At 41.4% G+C, this 20,063-nt stretch overlaps 1 protein-coding gene across 9 annotated transcripts in view; it reads left to right on the plus strand.

Moving 5' to 3' along the window:
• The window catches only part of LOC309796831 (elongator complex protein 1-like), a 73,441-nt gene that overhangs the window by 15,140 nt on the left and 38,238 nt on the right, over window positions 1–20,063 (plus strand). For all 9 annotated transcript variants that reach the window (XM_082610199.1, XM_082610196.1, XM_082610198.1 and 6 more), the window contains 2 exons: window positions 944–1,067; window positions 2,254–2,347. In XM_082610199.1, the coding sequence (XP_082466325.1) occupies window positions 944–1,067; window positions 2,254–2,347 (218 nt within the window). The remainder of the gene's footprint in view (window positions 1–943; window positions 1,068–2,253; window positions 2,348–20,063) is intronic.

The raw sequence follows: 20,063 nt of genomic DNA on the forward strand, positions 1-20,063 counted from the left end.
GTAAGCCCGTATCTTTCTTTTTTTGTTCCGTGAAGTCTGAATGTGGTTTGAATAGTAGATTCTGAGCTTCACAGACCTCATCATTCCAAGGCCCACACGTTTTGTAGGTTATAGGCAGGGCCTACATGAAGCCACTGTGTAAAACAGAAAGTGGTGCTTAGAAGGAAAGTTGCAGTCTGTGAATTTCTGTGGGGCAGCAGAGCTTTGGTGAAAACCAGGAAAGGGCTTCCTTTCTCTGCACAAACTCCCACACTAAGGGGACCTGTTTGCTGAGGAACACGTGGGCTGGATTTGGGCCCTATTCACCTGTTGGCCTAGTACCCTTGTGCAGGTCACAACCGGCTTGTGATATATGGCTGTCCTGATTATAGATAGAAGAAATATTTCCTGCCTCAGTAGCATCTGTTACAGGCAAAACCTAGGTCTCTAGGTTTTAGACATCTGTTTCCCACCAGTATTTGAGTGGCAATTGGATGACAGAGGAAAGAGAGAAATGTATTTGAATTAAAACTAGAGACAAATATAAACAATATGGGGCGATCAAGGTGTCTTCAGTAGATTGAGAAGTCTTTAAAAATACCTACCTGAGTTGCTGAAGTCATATAATTGAAGGAGAAATAGTTCATGGTTTTATAGGACATTATACTGGGAATGGTTTAAATAATTTATTGGTTCTTTTAAAAAGTCACCCAAGTGCAGTCTAAATCTGTGAGTCTTTGTGGGCAAATAGAGCCCTTGTGCAAATCAGAAAAAGGCACTGTGTCCTCTGGGCAGATACAGTCCCACACTAGGGTGACTGCTTGCCAGGAAACATGGGATTTAAAACTTCCTTGGATGGAGGCTTTTTGTTTTTGCTGAAAGAATTGTTTCTCTGAATTTCATCTTGTTCTTAGCCATCTGGATGAGCTTTTGGATGCTCCTAACACTCTGGGTTTGCTTTAAGGCCCTCAGGCAGTTTGATTGCATCTACGCAAGATAAACCCAATCGGCAGGATGTTGTGTTGTTTGCGAAAAATGGACTTCTCCATGGACATTTTACACTTCCTTTCCTCAAAGATGAGGTTAAGGTAGGCTGCCTGAGTTGTTCTAGCATCACATTTAGAGGACTTTCCACAGCCATAGAGAAGATTTGTATTTGATATGGGTATGTAAATAGAAGCCCCAGAGTAGACAGTAATAAAAATAGTGGCTTCCTATGACTGAATTTTTTTTACAAACCAAATTGTTTTTCTTAAGGAGATTTTGCAGAGAAGAAATAGCATTCCTTCCTCACCCTAGATAAAACACAGAAAGGAAATAAAAATGTCAGTTTTTATTGTTCATTTTGACAAAAGCATAATTCTTCCAGTGATAAAGATACTTGTCAGTTTTTTTTTTTTTTTTTTTTTTTTTTTTTTTTTTTTTTTTTTTTGCGGTACGCGGGCCTCTCACTGTTGTGGCCTCTCCCTTTGCGGAGCACAGGCTCCGGACGCACAGGCTCAGTGGCCATGGCTCACGGGCCCAGCTGCTCCGTGGCATGTGGGATCTTCCCAGACCGGGACGCGAACCCATGTCCCCTGCATCGGCAAGCGGACTCTCAACCACTGCGCCACCAGGGAAGCCCTACTTGTCAGTTTTAACATTTAAACCTTAAGGAGGTTGTGTACCATTTGGATCTTTGCTGGAGCGGAAACAAATCATGGTAATTTTTAATTGTGTAAAAATTTAAGTATATTAAAAGTTGAGAGAAGAGTTTAATGAACTCCCATGTACCTATTACTTACTTTCAACAGATATATACCAGCATTTTGCAAAATTATTTTCATCTATTCTTCACTCTCTGGCCCCCCCGCCACACACACACACTTTGTAAAAATTTCCTAGGGTTTTAATTTTAAAAATCATATTTTCAGTATTCATTTCTCTAACAGTTGAGAACATTTTTCTTTATATAAGCACAATTCCATTATCACACCTTATAAAATTAGTAATAATTCCTTAATATTACCTAATACCTCGTCTGTATTCAAATTTCCCTGATTGTCTAAAAATGTCGCCTTCATTTGGTTAAATATTTAAACATAATGCATTTTTTGAAGTCCTCTACATATGATGACAGAGATTTGTTTAATAACTCCATAGGTTAGTAATTTACAGCTAGGGATCAACTCAGGTGTGGGATTATTTGACTTGTGAGAGCAGGGAATTTAGCTCTCATAAAGATTTTGAGGTAAATACGTAAAGGCCAGTGACAGGTCTTTTTTTCCCTACTAGGTTAATGACCTTCTCTGCAATGCAGATTCCACTGTGCTTGCAGTATGGCTGGAAGACCTTCAGAGGGAAGAAAATTCCACTCTAAACACCTATGGTAAGACAGCTCTAGTATCTCAGCCTTCTGCCCCATAAAATGTAATTGAAAGTAGTAGGCCGTGGAGTTTCCTTTATCCCTTTCACTTAGTCCTGTAATGGAATCAAAGATAACTGAGGCGGGTAGGTAGAGATGAGGGAGTGGTTAGCTTTTGATGGGAGGGATTTCAGTTATGTATCAGGCAGGGTCTCTAGAGAAACAGAATCAGGGTAAGCTGGCTGGTTGGAAATTCAGTGAAGAGTTGATGTTGCAATCTTGAATCCAAAATCTGTGGGACAGGCCCACAGTCTGGAAACTTGGACAAGATTCTGTGTTACAGTCTTGAGACAAAATCCCTTTTTCTCTGGGAAGCTGTAGTTTTTGCTCTTAAGGCTCTATAAACTCTTTGGATGAGATCTGTCCACATTATGGAGGATAGTCTGCTGTACTTAAAGTCAGCTGATTAGAAAGGTTAATCACATCTGCAGAATACCTTCCCAGCAACATCTAGACTGGTGTTTGACCAAACAACTAGACACCATAGCCTAGCCAAGTTGACCTGTAAATTAACCATCACAGGTCATCAGTGCTTTCTCTTCATGGATGGTACCAGTGTAGCAAATCAAAATGCTAGCCAAAGGAATACTGTGGAAGTGAAAGAGAAATGAGATTAGATATAAGTAAGAATCTTCTGTAGCTTTTAAATGGTAAATCAAATTGTAAATATGTATTTTTCAGTGTATATGTAATATGTGAAAGCATTAGAAAATAAAGATGGGAAGAAAAAAAGTTCTTCCGTAATTCTGTCACTCAGTAATAATCGCTATTTAAATTTTCCTGTCTTCCCGATTTTATGTATACATCTCAGTATAGCTGTGATCTCATTTTTGTGAAATATGTAGGTATGGTACCTGCAGTTTTTTTTTTCCATTGCAATTTTTATTACTTTCTTCTTTATAACAAAGTGAATCAGTCATACATATACATCTGTTCCCACATCCCTTCCCTCTTGCGTCTCCCTCCCTCCCACCCTCCCTATCCCACCCTTCCAGGTGGTCACAAAGCACCGAGCTGATCTCCCTGTGCTATGCGGCTGCTTCCCACTATCTATCTACCTTACGTTTGGTACTGTATATATGTCCATGCCTCTCTTTCGCTTTGTCACAGCTTACCCTTCCCCCTCCCCATATCCTCAAGTCCATTCTCAGTAGGTCTGTGTCTTTATTCCTGTTTTACCCCTAGGTTCTTCATGACATTTTTTTTTCTTAAACTCCATATATATGTGTTAGCATACGTTATTTGTCTTTCTCTTTCTGACTTACTTCACTCTGTATGACAGACTCTAGGTCTATCCACCTCATTACAAATAGCTCAGTTTCGTTTCATTTTATGGCTGAGTAATATTCCACTGTATATATGTGCCACATCTTCTTTATCCATTCATCGAATGGTGGACACTTAGGTTGTTTCCATCTCCGGGCTATTGTGAATAGAGCTGCAATGAACATTTTGGTACATGTCTCTTTTTGAATTATGGTTTTCTCAGGGTATATGCCTAGTAGTGGGATTTCTGGGTCATATGGTAGTTCTATTTTTAGTTTTTTAAGGAACCTCCATAGTGTTCTCCATAGCGGCTGTACCAATTCACATTCCCACCAGCAGTGCAAGAGTGTTCCCTTTTCTCCACACCCTCTCCAGCATTTATTGTTTCTAGATTTCTTGATGATGGCCATTCTGACTGGTGTGAGATGATATCTCACTGTAGTTTTGATTTGCATTTCTCTAATGATTAATGATGTTGAGCATTCTTTCATGTGTTTGTTGGCAGTCTGTATACCTTCTTTGGAGAAATGCCTATTTAAGTCTTCTGCCCATTTTTGGATTGGGTTGTTTGTTTTTTTGCTATTGAGCTGCATGAGCTGCTTATAAATTTTGGAGATTAATCCTTTGTCAGTTGCTTCATTTGCAAATATTTTCTCCCATTCTGAGGGTTGTCTTTTGGTCTTGTTTATGGTTTCCTTTGCTGTGCAAAAGCTTGGAAGTTTCATTAGGTCCCATTTGTTTATCTTTGTTTTTATTTCCATTTCTCTAGGAGGTGGGTCCAAAAGGATCTTGCTGTGATTTATGTCATAGAGTGTTCTGCCTATGTTTTCCTCTAAGAGGTTGATAGTTTCTGGCCTTACATTTAGGTCTTTAATCCATTTTGAGCTTATTTTTGTGCATGGTGTTAGGGAATGTTCTAATTTCATACTTTTACATGTCCCTGTCCAGTTTTCCCAGCACCACTTATTGAAGAGGCTGTCCTTTCTCCACTGTACATTCCTGCCTCCTTTATCAAAGATAAGTTGACCATATGTGTGTGGGTTTATATCTGGGCTTTCTATCCTGTTCCATTGATCTATCTTTCTGTTTTTGTTCCAGTACCACACTGTCTTGATTACTGTAGCTTTGTAGTATAGTCTGAAGTCAGCGAGCCTGATTCCTCCAGCTCCGTGTTTCGTTCTCAAGATTGCTTTGGCTATTCGGGGTCTTTTGTTTTTCCAAATTTTGAAATTTTTTGTTCTAGTTCTGTGAAAAATGCCAGTGGTAGTTTGATAGGGATTGCATTGAATCTGTAGATTGCTTTGGGTAGTAGAGTCATTTTCACAATATTGATTCTTCCAATCTAGGAGCATGGTATATCTCTCCAACTGTTTGTATCATCTTTAATTTCTTTCATCAGTGTCTTATAATTTTCTGCATACAGGTCTTTTGTCTCCTTAGGTAGGTTTATTCCTAGATATTTTATTCTTTTTGTTGCAATGGTAAATGGGAGTGTTTTCTTGATTTCACTTTCAGATTTTTCATCATTAGTGTACAGGAATGCCAGAAATTTCTGTGCATTAATTTTGTATCCTGCTACTTTACCAAATTCATTGATTAGCTCTAGTAATACTCTGGTAGCATCTTTAGGATCTCTATGAATAGCATCATGTCATCTGCAAACAGTGACAGCATTACTTCTTCTTTTCCAATTTGGATTCCTTTTATTTCCTTTTCTTCTCTGATTGCTGTGGCTAAAACTTCCAAAGCTAAGTTGAATAAGAGTGGTGAGAGTGGGCAGCCTTTTCGTGTTCCTGATCTTAGTGGAAATGGTTTCAGTTTTTCACCATTGAGGACGATGTTGGCTGTGGGTCTGTCATATATGGCCTTTATTATGTTGAGGAAAGTTCCCTCTATGCCTACTTTCTGCAGGGTTTTTATCATAAATGGGTGTTGAATTTTGTCAAAAGCTTTCTCTGCATCTATTGAGATGATCATATGGTTTTTCTCCTTCAATTTGTTAATATGGTGTATCACATTGATTGATTTGCGTATATTGAAGAATCCTTGCATTCCTGTAATAAATCCCACTTGATCATGGTGTATGATCCTTTAAATGTGCTGTTGGATTCTGTTTGCTAGTATTTTGTTGAGGATTTTTGCATCTATGTTCATCAGTGATATTGGCCTGTAGTTTTCTTTCTTTGTGACGTCCTTGCTTGGTTTTGGTATCAAGGTGATGGTCGCGTCGTAGAATGAGTTTGGGAGTGCTCCTCCCTCTGCTATATTTTGGAACAGTTTGAGAAGAATAGCTGTTAGCTCTTCTCTAAATGTTTGATAGAATTCGCCCGTGAAGCCATCTGGTCCTGGGCATTTGTTTGTTGGAAGATTTTTAATCACAGTTTCAATTTCAGTGCTTGTGATTGGTCTGTTCATATTTTCTATTTCTTCCTGATTCAGTCTTGGCAGGTTGTGCATTTCTAAGAATTTGTCCATTTCTTCCAGGTTGTCCATTTTATTGGCATAGAGTTGCTTGTAGTAATCTCTCATGATCTTTTGTATTTCTGCAGTGTCAGTTGTTACTTCTCCTTTTTTATTTCTGATTCTATTGATTTGAGTCTTCTCCCTTTTTTTCTTGATGAGTCTGGCTAATGGTTTATCAATTTTGTTTATCTTCTCAAAGAACCAGCTTTTACTTTTATTGACCTTTGCTATCGTTTCCTTCATCACTTTTTCATTTATTTCTGATCTGATCTTTACGATTTCTTTCCTTCTGCTAACTTTGGGTTTCTTTTGTTCTTCTTTCTCTAATTGCTTTAGGTGCAGGGTCAGGTTGTTTACTCGAGATGTTTCCTGTTTCTTAAGGTGGGATTGTATTGCTATAAACTTCCCCCTTAGAACTGCTTTTGCTGTGTCCCATGGGTTTTGGGTCGTCGTGTCTCCATTGTCATTTGTTTCTAGGTATTTTTTAATTTCCTCTTTGATTTCTTCAGTGATCACTTCGTTATTGAGTAGTGTATTGTTTAGCCTCCATGTGTTTGTATTTTTTACAGATCTTTTCCTGTAATTGATGTGTAGTCTCATAGCATTCTGGTCGGAAAAGATACTTGATACAATTTCAGTTTTCTTAAATTTACTAAGGCTTGATTTGTGACCCAAGATATGATCTATCCTGGAGAATGTTCCATGAGCACTTGAGAAAAATGTGTATTCTGTTGTCTTTGGATGGAATGTCCTATAAATATCAGTTAAGTCCATCTTGTTTAATGTATCATTTAAAGCTTGTGTTTCCTTATTTATTTTCATTTTGGATGATCTGTCCATTGGTGAAAGTGGGGTGTTAAAGTCCCCTACTATGAGTGTGTTACTGTAGATTTCTCCTTTTATGGCTGTTAGTATTTGCCTTATGTATTGAGGTGCTCCTATGTTGGGTGCATAAATATTTAGAATTGTTATATCTTCTTCCTGGATCGATCCCTTTATCATTATGTAGTGTCCTTCTTTGTCTCTTCTAATAGTCTTTATTTTAAAGTCTATATTGTCTGATATAAGAATTGCTACTCCAACTTTCTTTTGATTTCCATTTGCATGGAATATCTTTTTCCATCCCCTTACGTTCAATCTGTATGTGTCCCTAGGTCTGAAGTGTGTCTCTTGTAGACAGCATATATATGGGTCTTGTTTTTGTATCCATTCAGCCAATCTGTGTCTTTTGGAGGGGGCATTTAGTCCATTTACATTTAAGGTAATTACCAATATGTATGTTCCTATTCCCATTTCCTTAATTGTTTTGGGTTCGTTATTGTAGGTATTTTCCTTCTGTTGTGTTTCTTGCCTAGAGAAGTTCCTTTAGCATTTGTTGTAAAGCTGGTTTGGTGGTGCTGAACTCTCTCAGCTTTTGCTTGTCTGTAAATGTTTTAATTTCTCCATCAAATCTGAATGAGATCCTTGCTGGGTAGAGTAATCTTGGTTGCAGGTTTTTCTCCTTCATCACTTTAATTATGTCCTGCCACTCCCTTCTGGCTTGTAGAGTTTCTGCTGAGAGATCAGCTGTTATCCTGATGGGGATTCCCTTGTGAGTTATTTGTTGTTTTTCCCTTGCTGCTTTTAATATGATTTCTTTGTGTTTAATTTTTGACAGTTTGATTAGTATGTGTCTTGGCGTATTTCTCCTTGGATTTATTCTGTATGGGACTCTGTGCCTCCTGGACTTGATTAACTATTTCCTTTCCCATATTAGGGAAGTTTTCAACTATAATCTCTTCAAATATTTTCTCAGACCCTTTCTTTTTCTCTTCTTCTTCTGGAACCCCTATAATTCAAATGTTGGTGCGTTTAATGTTGTCCCAGAGGTCTCTGAGACTGTCCTCTGTTCTTTTCATTCTTTTTTCTTTATTCTGCTCTGCAGCAGTTATTTCCACTATTTTATCTTCCACCTCACTTATCCGTTCTTCTGCCTCAGTTATTCTGCTATTGATCCCATGTAGAGTATTTTTCATTTCATTTATTGTGTTTTTAATCGATGCTTGATTCATCTTTAGTTCTTCTAGGTCCTTGTTAACTGTTTCTTGCATTTTGTCTATTCTATTTCCAAGATTTTGGATCATGGAAATAGAATCTTGGATCAGCTTTACTATCATTATTCTGAATTCTTTTTCAGGTAGACTGCCTATTACCTCTTCATTTGTTAGATCTGGTAGGTTTTTATCTTGCTCCTTCACCTGCTGTGTGTTTTTCTGTCTTCTCATTTTGCTTATCTTACTGTGTTTGGTGTCTCCTTTTTGCAGGCTGCAGATTCGTAGTTCCCGTTGTTTTTGGTGTCTGTCCCCAGTGACTAAGGTTGTTTCAGTAGGTTGTGTAGGCTTCCTGGTGGGGGGGACTAGTGCCTGTGTTCTAGTGGTTGAGGCTGGATCTTGTCTTTCTGGTGGGCAGGCCCACGTCTGGTGGTGTGTTTTGGGGTGCCTGTGGCCTTATTATGTTTTTAGGCAGCCTCTCTGCTAATGGGTGGGGTTGTGTTCCTGTCTTCCTAGTTGCTTGGCATAGGGTGACCAGCACTGTAGCTTGCTGGTCATTGACTGAAGCTGGGTGCTGGTGTTGAGATGGAGATCTCTGGGAGATTTTCGCTGCTTGATATTATGTGGAGCTGGGAGGTGTCTTGTGGACCCGTGTCCTGAAGTTGGCTCTCCCACTTCAGAGGCACAGCACTGACTCCTGGCTACAGCACCAAGAACTTTTCATCTACCCGGCTCAGAATAAAAGAGAAAAAGTAGAAAGAAAGAATTAGTAGAAGAAAGAAAGAGAGAGAGAAAGAAACGAAGAAGGAAAGAAAGGAAGGAAGGAAGGAAGAAAGAAAGGAGGGAGGGAGGACGGAAAGAAAGAAAGAAAGGAGGGAGGGAGGGAGAATGGAAAGAAAGAGTGAAAGGAAGAAGGGAGGGAGGGAGGGAGAGAGGAAGGAAAGAACGAACGACAGGAGGGAGGGAGGGAGGAAGGAAAGAAAGAGAAAGGGGCGGAGGGAGGGAGGGAGGAAGGGAAGGTAGGAAAAAAGAAAGAGGGAAGATAAAGTAAAATAGAATAAAGTATAAAATATAGTAGCGTTATTAAAAATAAAAAAGTAATTATTGAAAAAACAAACAAACAAACAAACAAAAAAAGGACGGATAAAACCCTGGGACCTATGGTGGAAGCAACGCTATACAGAGAAAATCTCACACAAAGCATACACATACACATTCACAAAAAGAGAGTAGGGGGAAAAAAAATCGAAAATCTTGCTCTCAAAGTCCACCTCCTCAATTTGGGATAATTCGTTGTAAAAAGAGGAAAAGGGGAAAAAGTCTGAAATCTTGCTTTCAGAGTCCACCTCCTTAATTTGGGATAATTTGTTGTAAAAAGAGAAAAAGGGTTAAAAATCTTAAATCTTGTCCTCAAAGTCCACCTCCTCAATTTGGGATGATTCGCTGTCCATTCATGCAGTCCACAGACGCAGGGCACATCAAGTGGACCGTGGAGCTTTAATCCGCTGCCACCGAGGCTGCACAGAGAGATTTCCCTGTCTCTTCTCTGCTCTCACAGCTCCCGGGTCTCAGCCTTAGACCTAGCCCCGCCTCTGCATGTAGGTTGCTGGAAGGAGTCCGTTCTTCGCTCAGACAGGACGAGTTTAAAGGAGCCGCTGATTCGGGGGCTCTGGCTCACTCAGGCCGAGGGGAGGGAGGGGCACGTAGTGCGGGGCGGGCCTGCGGCGGCAGCGGCCGGCGTGACGTTGCACCAGCCCGAGGCGCTCCGTGCGCTTTCCCGGGGAAGACGTCGGTGGGTCCCGGGACCCCAGCAGTGGCGGGCTGCACAGGCTCCCCAGAGGGGGGTGTGGACGGTGACCTGCACTCGCACACAGGCCTTGTGGCGGCGGCGGCGTCAGCAGCAACACCAGCGTCCCACGCCCGTCTCCGGGGTCCGCGCCTTTAGCCGCGGCTCGCGCCCGTCTCTGGAGCTTCTTTAAGCAGCGCTCTTAATGCCCTCTCCTCGCGCACCAGGAAACAAAAGGGAAGAAAAAGTCCCTTGCCTCTTCGGCAGCTCCAGACTTTTTCCCCGGACTCCCTCCGGGCTAGCTGCGGTGAACCAACCCCTTCAGGCTCTTCCTGCCAGCCCCAGTCCTCTCCCTGCGCTCTGACCGAAACCCGATACCCGAGCCTCAGCTCCCAACCCTGCCCGCCCCGGCGGCCGAGCAGACAAGCCTCTCGCGCTGGTGAGTGCCGGTCGGCCCCGATCCTCTGTGCGGGAATCTCTCCGCTTTGCCCTCCACACCCCTGTTGCTGTGCTCTCCTCGGCTACTCCGAAGCTTTCCCCCTCGGCCACCCGCAGTCTCCGCCCGTGAAGGGGCTTCTGGTGTGTGGAAACCTTTCCTGTTTCACAGCTCCCTCCCACTGGTGCAGGTCCCTTCCCTATCCTTTTGTCTCTGTTTATTCTTTTTTCTTTTGCCCTACCCAGGTATGTGGGGAGTTTCTTGCCTTTTGGGGGGTCTGAGGTCTTCTGTCAGCGTTCAGTAGGTGTTCTGTAGGAGTTGTTCCACGTGTAGATGAATTTCTGATGTATCTGTGGGGAGGAAGGTGATCTCCACGTCTTACTCTTATGCCATCTTCCTCCGGACTGTACCTGCAGTTTTGTAACTTTCTTTTTTTTTCTTTTTCTTTTTTACAAATTTATTGGAGTATAGTTGCTTCACAATGGTGTATTAGTTTCTGCTTTATAACAAAGTGAATCAGTTATACATATACATCTGTTCCCATATCCCTTCCCTCTTGCATCTCCCTCCCTCCCACCCTCCCTATCCCACCCCTCCAGGAGGTGACAAAGCACCGAGCTGATCTCCCCGTGCTATGCGCCTGCTTCCCACTAGCTATCTACCTTATGTTTGGTAGTGTATATATGTCCATGCCTCTCTCACGCTTTGTCACAGCTTACCCTTCCCCCTCCCCATATCCTCAAGTCCATTCTCAAGTAGGTCTGTGTCTTTATTCCTGATTTACCCCTAGGTTCTTCATGACATTTTTTTTTCTTAAATTCCATATATATGTGTTAGCATACGGTATTTGTCTTTCTCTTTCTGACTTACTTCACTCTGTATGACAGACTCTAGGTCTATCCACCTCATTACAAATAGCTCAGTTTCATTTCTTTTTATGGATGAGTAATATTCCATTGTATGTATGTGCCACATCTTCTTTACCCATTCATCTGATGATGGACACTTAGGTTGTTTCCATCTCTGGGCTATTGTAAATAGGGCTGCTATGAACATTTTGGTACATGTCTCTTTTTGAATTATGGTTTTCTCAGGGTATATGCCCAGTAGTGGGATTGCTGGGTCATATGGTAGTTCTATTTGTAGTTTTTTAAGGAACCTCCATACCGTTCTCCATAGTGGCTGTACCAATTCACATTCCCACCAGCAGTGCAAGAGTGTTCCTTTTCTCCACACCCTCTGCAGCATTTATTCTTTGTAGATTTATTGATGATGGCCATTCTGACTGGTGTGAGATGATATCTCATTGTAGTTTTGATTTGCATTTCTCTAATGAGCAAAGATGTTGAGCATCCTTTCATGTGTTTGTTGGCAGTCTGTATATCTTCTGTGGAGAAATGTCTATTTAGGTCGTCTCCCCATTTTTGGATTGGGTTGTTTGTTTTTTTTGTTATTGAGCTGCATGAGCTGCTTATAAATTTTGGAGATTAATCCTTTGTCAGTTGCTTCATTTACAAATATTTTCTCCCATTCTGAGGGTTGTCTTTTGGTCTTGTTTATGGTTTCCTTTGCTGTGCAAAAGCTTTTAAGTTTCATTAGGTCCCATGTGTTTATTTTTGTCTTTATTTCCATTTCTCTAGGAGGTGGGTCAAAAAGGATCTTGCTGTGATTTATGTCATACAGTGTTCTGCCTATGTTTTCCTCTAAGCGTTTGATAGTGTCTGGCCTTACATTTAGGTCTTTAATCCATTTTGAGCTTATTTTTCTGTATGGTGTTAGGGAGTGATCTAATCTCATACTTTTACATATCCCTATCCCGTTTTCCCAGCACCACTTATTGAAGAGACTGTCCTTTCAACACTGTACATTCCTGCCTCCTTTATCAAAGATAAGGTGACCATATGTCCGTGGGTTTATCTCTGGGCTTTCCATCCTGTTCCATTGATCTATCTTTCTGTTTTTGTGCCAGTACCATACTGTCTTGATTACTGTAGCTTTGTAGTATAGTCTGAAGTCAGGGAGCCTGATTCCTCCAGCTCCGTGTTTCGTTCTCAAGATTGCTTTTGCTATTCGGGGTCGTTTGTGTTTCCATACAAATTGTGAAATTTTTTGCTCTACTTCTGTGAAAAATGCCAGTGTTAGTTTGATAGGGATTGCATTGAATCTGTAGATTGTTTTGGGTGGTAGAGTCATTTTCACAATGTTGATTCTTCCAATCCAAGAACATGGTACATCTCTCCATCTATTTGTATCATCTTTAATTTCTTTCATCAGTGTCTTATAATTTTCTGCATACAGGTCTTTTGTCTCCTTAGGTAGGTTTATTCCTAGATATTTTATTCTTTTTGTTGCAATGGTAAATGGGAGTGTTTTCTTGATTTCACTTTCAGATTTTTCATCATTAGTGTACAGGAATGCCAGAGATTTCTGTGCATTAATTTTGTATCCTGCTACTTTACCAAATTCATTGATTAGCTCTAGTAGTTTTCTGGTAGCATCTTTAGGATTCTCTGTGTATAGTATCATGTCATCTGCAAACAGTGACAGCTTTACTTCTTCTTTTCCGATTTGGATTCCTTTTATTTCCTTTTCTTCTCTGATTGCTGTGGCTAAAACTTCCAAAACTATGTTGAATAAGAGTGGTGAGAGTGGGCAACCTTGTCTTGTTCCTGATCTTAGTGGAAATGGTTTCAGTTTTTCACCATTGAGGACGATGCTGGCTGTGGGTTTGTCATATATGGCCTTTATTATGTTGAGGAAAGTTCCCTCTATGCCTACTTTATGCAGGGTTTTTATCATAAATGGGTGTTGAATTTTGTCAAAAGCTTTCTCTGCATCTATTGAGATGATCATATGGTTTTTCTCCTTCAATTTGTTAATATGGTGTATCACATTGATTGATTTGCGTATATTGAAGAATCCTTGCATTCCTGGAATAAACCCCACTTGATCATGGTGTATGATCCTTTTAATGTGCTGTTGGATTCTGTTTGCTAGTATTTTGTTGAGGAATTTTGCATCTATGTTCATCAGTGATATTGGCCTGTAGTTTTCTTTCTTTGTGACATCCTTGTCTGGTTTTGGTATCAAGGTGATGGTGGCCTCGTAGAATGAGTTTGGGAGTGTTCCTTCCTCTGCTATATTTTGGAAGAGTTTGAGAAGCATAGGTGTTAGCTCTTCTCTAAAGGTTTCATAGAATTTGCCTGTGAAGCCATCTGGTCCTGAGCTTTTGTTTGTTGGAAGATTTTTTATCACAGTTTCAATTTCAGTGCTTGTGATTGGTCTGTTCATATTTTCTATTTCTTCCTGATTCAGTCTTGGCAGGTTGTGCATTTCTAAGAATTTGTCCATTTCTTCCAGGTTGTCCATTTTATTGGCATAGAGTTGCTTGTAGTAATCTCTCATGATCTTTTGTATTTCTGCAGTGTCAGTTGTTACTTCTCCTTTTTCATTTCTAATTCTATTGATTTGAGTCTTCTCCCTTTTTTTCTTGATGAGTCTGGCTAATGGTTTATCAATTTTGTTTATTTTCTCAAAGAACCAGCTTTTAGTTTTATTGATCTTTGCTATCGTTTCCTTCATTTCTTTTTCATTTATTTCTGATCTGATTTTTATGATTTCTTTCCTTCTGCTAACTTTGGGATGTTTTTGTTTTTCCTTCTCTAATTGCTTTAGGTGCAAGGTTAGGTTGTTTATTCGAGATATTTCCTGTTTCTTAAGGTGGGATTGTATTGCTATAAACTTCCCTCTTAGAACTGCTTTTGCTGCATCCCATAGGTTTTGGGTTGTTGTGTCTCCATTGTCATTTGTTTCTAGGTATTTTTTAATTTCCCCTTTGATTTCTTCAGTGATTACTTTGTTATTAAGTAGTGTATTGTTTAGCCTCCATGTGTTTGTATTTTTTACAGATCTTTTCCTGTAATTGATATCTAGTCTCATAGCATTGTGGTTGGAAAAGATACTTGATACAATTTCAATTTTCTTAAATTTAACAAGGCTTGATTTGTGACCCAAGGTATGATCTATCCTGGAGAATGTTCCATGAGCACTTGAGAAAAATGTGTATTCTGTTGTTTTTGGATGGAATGTCCTATAAATATCAATTAAGTCCATCTTGTTTAATGTATCATTTAAAGCTTGTGTTTCCTTATTTATTTTCATTTTGGATGATCTGTCCATTGGTGAAAGTGGGGTGTTAAAGTCCCCTACTATGATTGTGTTACTGTCGATTTCTCCTTTTATGGCTGTTAGTATTTGCCTTATGTATTGAGGTGCTCCTATGTTTGGTGCATAAATATTTACAATTGTTATATCTTCTTCTTGGATCGATCCCTTGATCATTAAGTAGTGTCCTTCTTTGTCTCTTGTAATAGTCTTTATTTTAAAGTCTATTTTGTCTGATATGAGAATTGCTGCTCCAGCTTTCTTTTGATTACCATTTGCATGGAATATCTTTTTCCATCCCCTTTTTTTCAGTCTGTATGTGTCTCTAGGTCTGAAGTGGGTCTCTTGTAGACAGCATATATATGGGTCTTGTTTTTGTATCCATTCAGCCAGTCTGTGTCTTTTGGTGGGAGCATTTAGTCCATTTACATTTAAGGTAATTATCGATATGTATGTTCCTATTCCCATTTTCTTAATTGTTTTGGGTTCGTTATTGTAGGTATTTTCCTTCTGTTGTGTTTCTTGCCTAGAGAAGTTCCTTTAGCATTTGTTGTAAAGCTGGTTTGGTGGTGCTGAACTCTCTCAGCTTTTGCTTGTCTGTAAACGTTTTAATTTCTCCATCAAATCTGAATGAGATCCTTGCTGGGTAGAGTAATCTTGGTTGCAGGTTTTTCTCCTTCATCACTTTAATTATGTCCTGCCACTCCCTTCTGGCTTGTAGAGTTTCTGCTGAGAGATCAGCTGTTATCCTGATGGGGATTCCCTTGTGAGTTATTTGTTGTTTTTCCCTTGCTGCTTTTAATATGATTTCTTTGTGTTTAATTTTTGACAGTTTGATTAGTATGTGTCTTGGCGTATTTCTCCTTGGATTTATTCTGTATGGGACTCTGTGCCTCCTGGACTTGATTAACTATTTCCTTTCCCATATTAGGGAAGTTTTCAACTATAATCTCTTCAAATATTTTCTCAGACCCTTTCTTTTTCTCTTCTTCTTCTGGAACCCCTATAATTCAAATGTTGGTGCGTTTAATGTTGTCCCAGAGGTCTCTGAGACTGTCCTCTGTTCTTTTCGTTCTTTTTTCTTTATTCTGCTCTGCAGCAGTTATTTCCACTATTTTATCTTCCACCTCACTTATCCGTTCTTCTGCCTCAGTTATTCTGCTATTGATCCCATGTAGAGTATTTTTCATTTCATTTATTGTGTTTTTAATCGATGCTTGATTCATCTTTAGTTCTTCTAGATCCTTGTTAACTGTTTCTTGCATTTTGTCTATTCTATTTCTAAGACTTTGGATCATGGAAATAGAATCTTGGATCAGCTTTACTATCATTATTCTGAATTCTTTTTCAGGTAGACTGCCTATTACCTCTTCATTTGTTAGATCTGGTAGGTTTTTATCTTGCTCCTTCACCTGCTGTGTGTTTTTCTGTCTTCTCATTTTGCTTATCTTACTGTGTTTGGTGTCTCCTTTTTGCAGGCTGCAGATTCGTAGTTCCCGTTGTTTTTGGTGTCTGTCCCCAGTGACTAAGGTTGTTTCAGTAGGTTGTGTAGGCTTCCTGGTGGGGGGGACTAGTGCCTGTGTTCTAGTGGTTGAGGCTGGATCTTGTCTTTCTGGTGGGCAGGCCCACGTCTGGTGGTGTGTTTTGGGGTGCCTGTGGCCTTATTATGTTTTTAGGCAGCCTCTCTGCTAATGGGTGGGGTTGTGTTCCTGTCTTCCTAGTTGCTTGGCATAGGGTGACCAGCACTGTAGCTTGCTGGTCATTGACTGAAGCTGGGTGCTGGTGTTGAGATGGAGATCTCTGGGAGATTTTCGCTGCTTGATATTATGTGGAGCTGGGAGGTGTCTTGTGGATCCGTGTCCTGAAGTTGGCTCTCCCACTTCAGAGGCACAGCACTGACTCCTGGCTACAGCACCAAGAACTTTTCATCTACCCGGCTCAGAATAAAAGAGAAAAAGTAGAAAGAAAGAATTAGTAGAAGAAAGAAAGAGAGAGAGAAAGAAACGAAGAAGGAAAGAAAGGAAGGAAGGAAGGAAGAAAGAAAGAAAGGAGGGAGGGAGGACGGAAAGAAAGAAAGAAAGAAAGGAGGGAGGGAGGGAGGAAGGAAAGAAAGAGTGAAAGGAAGAAGGGAGGGAGGGAGAGAGGAAGGAAAGAATGAACGACAGGAGGGAGGGAGGGAGGAAGGAAAGAAAGAGAAAGGGGCGGAGGGAGGGAGGGAGGAAGGGAAGGTAGGAAAAAAGAAAGAGGGAAGATAAAGTAAAATAGAATAAAGTATAAAATATAGTAGCGTTATTAAAAATAAAAAAAGTAATTATTGAAAAAACAAACAAACAAACAAAAAACGGACGGATAGAACCCTGGGACCTATGGTGGAAGCAAAGCTATACAGAGAAAATCTCACACAAAGCATACACATACACATTCACAAAAAGAGAGTAGGGGGAAAAAAAATCGAAAATCTTGCTCTCAAAGTCCACCTCCTCAATTTGGGATAATTCGTTGTAAATAGAGGAAAAGGGGAAAAAGTCTGAAATCTTGCTTTCAGAGTCCACCTCCTTAATTTGGGATAATTTGTTGTAAAAAGAGGAAAAGGGTTAAAAATCTTAAATCTTGTCCTCAAAGTCCACCTCCTCAATTTGGGATGATTCGCTGTCCATTCATGCAGTCCACAGACGCAGGGCACATCAAGTGGACCGTGGAGCTTTAATCCGCTGCCACCGAGGCTGCACAGAGAGATTTCCCTGTCTCTTCTCTGCTCTCACAGCTCCCGGGTCTCAGCCTTAGACCTAGCCCCGCCTCTGCGTGTAGGTTGCTGGAGGGCGTCCGTTCTTCGCTCAGACAGGACTGGTTTAAAGGAGCCGCTGATTCGGGGGCTCTGGCTCACTCAGGCCGAGGGGAGGGAGGGGCACGTAGTGCGGGGCGGGCCTGCGGCGGCAGCGGCCGGCGTGACGTTGCACCAGCCCGAGGCGCACCATGCGCTTTCCCGGGGAAGACGTCGGTGGGTCCCGGGACCCCAGCAGTGGCGGGCTGCACAGGCTCCCCAGAGGGGGGTGTGGACGGTGACCTGCACTCGCACACAGGCCTTGTGGCAGCGGCGGTGGCACCAGCAGCCCCAGCGTCCCACGCCCATCTCCGGGGTCCGCGCCTTTAGCCACGGCTCGCGCCCGTCTCTGGAGCTTCTTTAAGCAGCGCTCTTAATGCCCTCTCCTCGTGCACCAGGAAACAAAAGGGAAGAAAAAGTCCCTTGCCTCTTCGGCAGCTCCAGACTTTTTCCCCGGACTCCCTCCGGGCTAGCTGCAGTGAACCAACCCCTTCAGGCTCTTCCTGCCGCCAGCCCCAGTCCTCTCCCTGCGCTCTGACCGAAACCCGATACCCGAGCCTCAGCTCCCAACCCTGCCCGCCCCGGCAGCCGAGCAGACAAGCCTCTCGCGCTGGTGAGTGCCGGTCGGCCCCGATCCTCTGTGCGGGAATCTCTCCGCTTTGCCCTCCACACCCCTGTTGCTGTGCTCTCCTCGGCTACTCCGAAGCTTTCCCCCTCGGCCACCCGCAGTCTCCGCCCGTGAAGGGGCTTCTGGTGTGTGGAAACCTTTCCTGTTTCACAGCTCCCTCCCACTGGTGCAGGTCCCTTCCCTATCCTTTTGTCTCTGTTTATTCTTTTTTCTTTTGCCCTACCCAGGTATGTGGGGAGTTTCTTGCCTTTTGGGGGGTCTGAGGTCTTCTGTCAGCATTCAGTAGGTGTTCTGTAGGAGTTGTTCCACGTGTAGATGAATTTCTGATGTATCTGTGGAGAGGAAGGTGATCTCCGCATCTTACTCTTCCGCCATCTTCCTCCGGACTGTACCTGCAGTTTTGTAACTTTCTTTTTTTTTCTTTTTCTTTTTTACAAATTTATTGGAGTATAGTTGCTTCACAATGGTGTATTAGTTTCTGCTTTATAACAAAGTGAATCAGTTATACATATACATCTGTTCCCATATCCCTTCCCTCTTGCATCTCCCTCCCTCCCATCCTCCCGATCCCACCCCTCCAGGAGGTCACAAAGCACTGAGCTGATCTCCCCGTGCTATGCAGCTGCTTCCCACTAGCTATCTACCTTACGTTTGGTAGTGTATATATGTCCATGCCTCTCTCTCGCTCTGTCACAGCTTACCCTTCCCCCTCCCCATATCCTCAAGTCCATTCTCAAGTAGGTCTGTGTCTTTATTCCTGATTTACCCCTAGGTTCTTCATGATATTTTTTTTTTCTTAAATTCCATATATATGTGTTAGCATACGGTATTTGTCTTTCTCTTTCTGACTTACTTCACTCTGTATGACAGACTCTAGGTCTATCCACCTCATTACAAATAGCTCAGTTTCATTTCTTTTTATGGATGAGTAATATTCCATTGTATATATGGGCCACATCTTCTTTATCCATTCGTCGGAAGCTGGACACTTAGGTTGTGTCCATCTCTGGGCTACTGTAAATAGAGCTTCAATGAACATTTTGGTATATGTCTCTTTTTGAATTATGGTTTTCTCAGGGTATATGCCCAGTAGTGGGATTGCTGGGTCATATGGTAGTTGTATTTGTAGTTTTTTAAGAAACCTCCATAGTGTTCTCCATAGCGGCTGTACCAATTCACATTCCCACCAGCAGTGCAAGAGTGTTCCCTTTTCTCCACACCCTCTCCAGCATTTACTGTTTGTAGATTTTTTGATGATGGCCATTCTGACTGGTGTGAGGCGATACCTCATTGTGGTTTTGATTTGCATTTCTCTAATGATTAATGATGTTGAACATTCTTTCATGTGTTTGTTGGCAGTCTGTATATCTTCTTTGGAGAAATGTCGATTTAGGTCTTCTGCCCATTTCTGGATTGGGTTGTTTGTTTATCTGCTACTGAGCTGCATGAGCTGCTTATAAATGTTGGAGATTAATCCTTTGTCAGTTGCTTCATTGGCAAATATTTTCTCCCATTCTGAGGGTTGTTTTTTGGTCTTGTTTATGGTTTCCTTTGCTGTGCAAAAGCTTTGAAGTTTCATTAGGTCCCATTTGTTTATTTTTGTTTTTATTTCCATTTCTCTAGGAGGTGGGTCCAAAAGGATCTTGCTGTGATTTATGTCATAGAGTGTTCTGCCTATGTTTTCCTCTAAGAGTTTGATAGTTTCTGGCCTTACATTTAGGTCTTTAATCCATTTAGAGCTTATTTTTGTGTATCCTGTCAGGGAGTTATCTAATCTCATGCTTTTACATGTCCCTATCCCGTTTTCCCAGCACCACTTATTGAAGAGGCTGTCCTTTCTCCACTGTACATTCCTGCCTCCTTTATCAAAGATAAGTTGACCATATGTGCGTTGGCTTATCTCTGGGCTTTCTATCCTGTTCCATGGATCTATCTTTCTGTTTTTGTGCCAGTACCACACTGTCTTGATTACTTTAGCTTTGTAGAATAGTCTGAAGTCAGGGAGCCTGATTCCTCCAGCTCCATTTTTCGTTCTCAAGATTGCTTTTGCTATTCCAGGTCTTTTGTTTTTCCATACAAATTGTGA

This window comes from Mesoplodon mirus, assembly GCF_964341445.2.
Source record: "Mesoplodon mirus genome assembly, chromosome: X".
Classification (NCBI taxonomy): Eukaryota; Metazoa; Chordata; class Mammalia; order Artiodactyla; family Ziphiidae; genus Mesoplodon; species Mesoplodon mirus.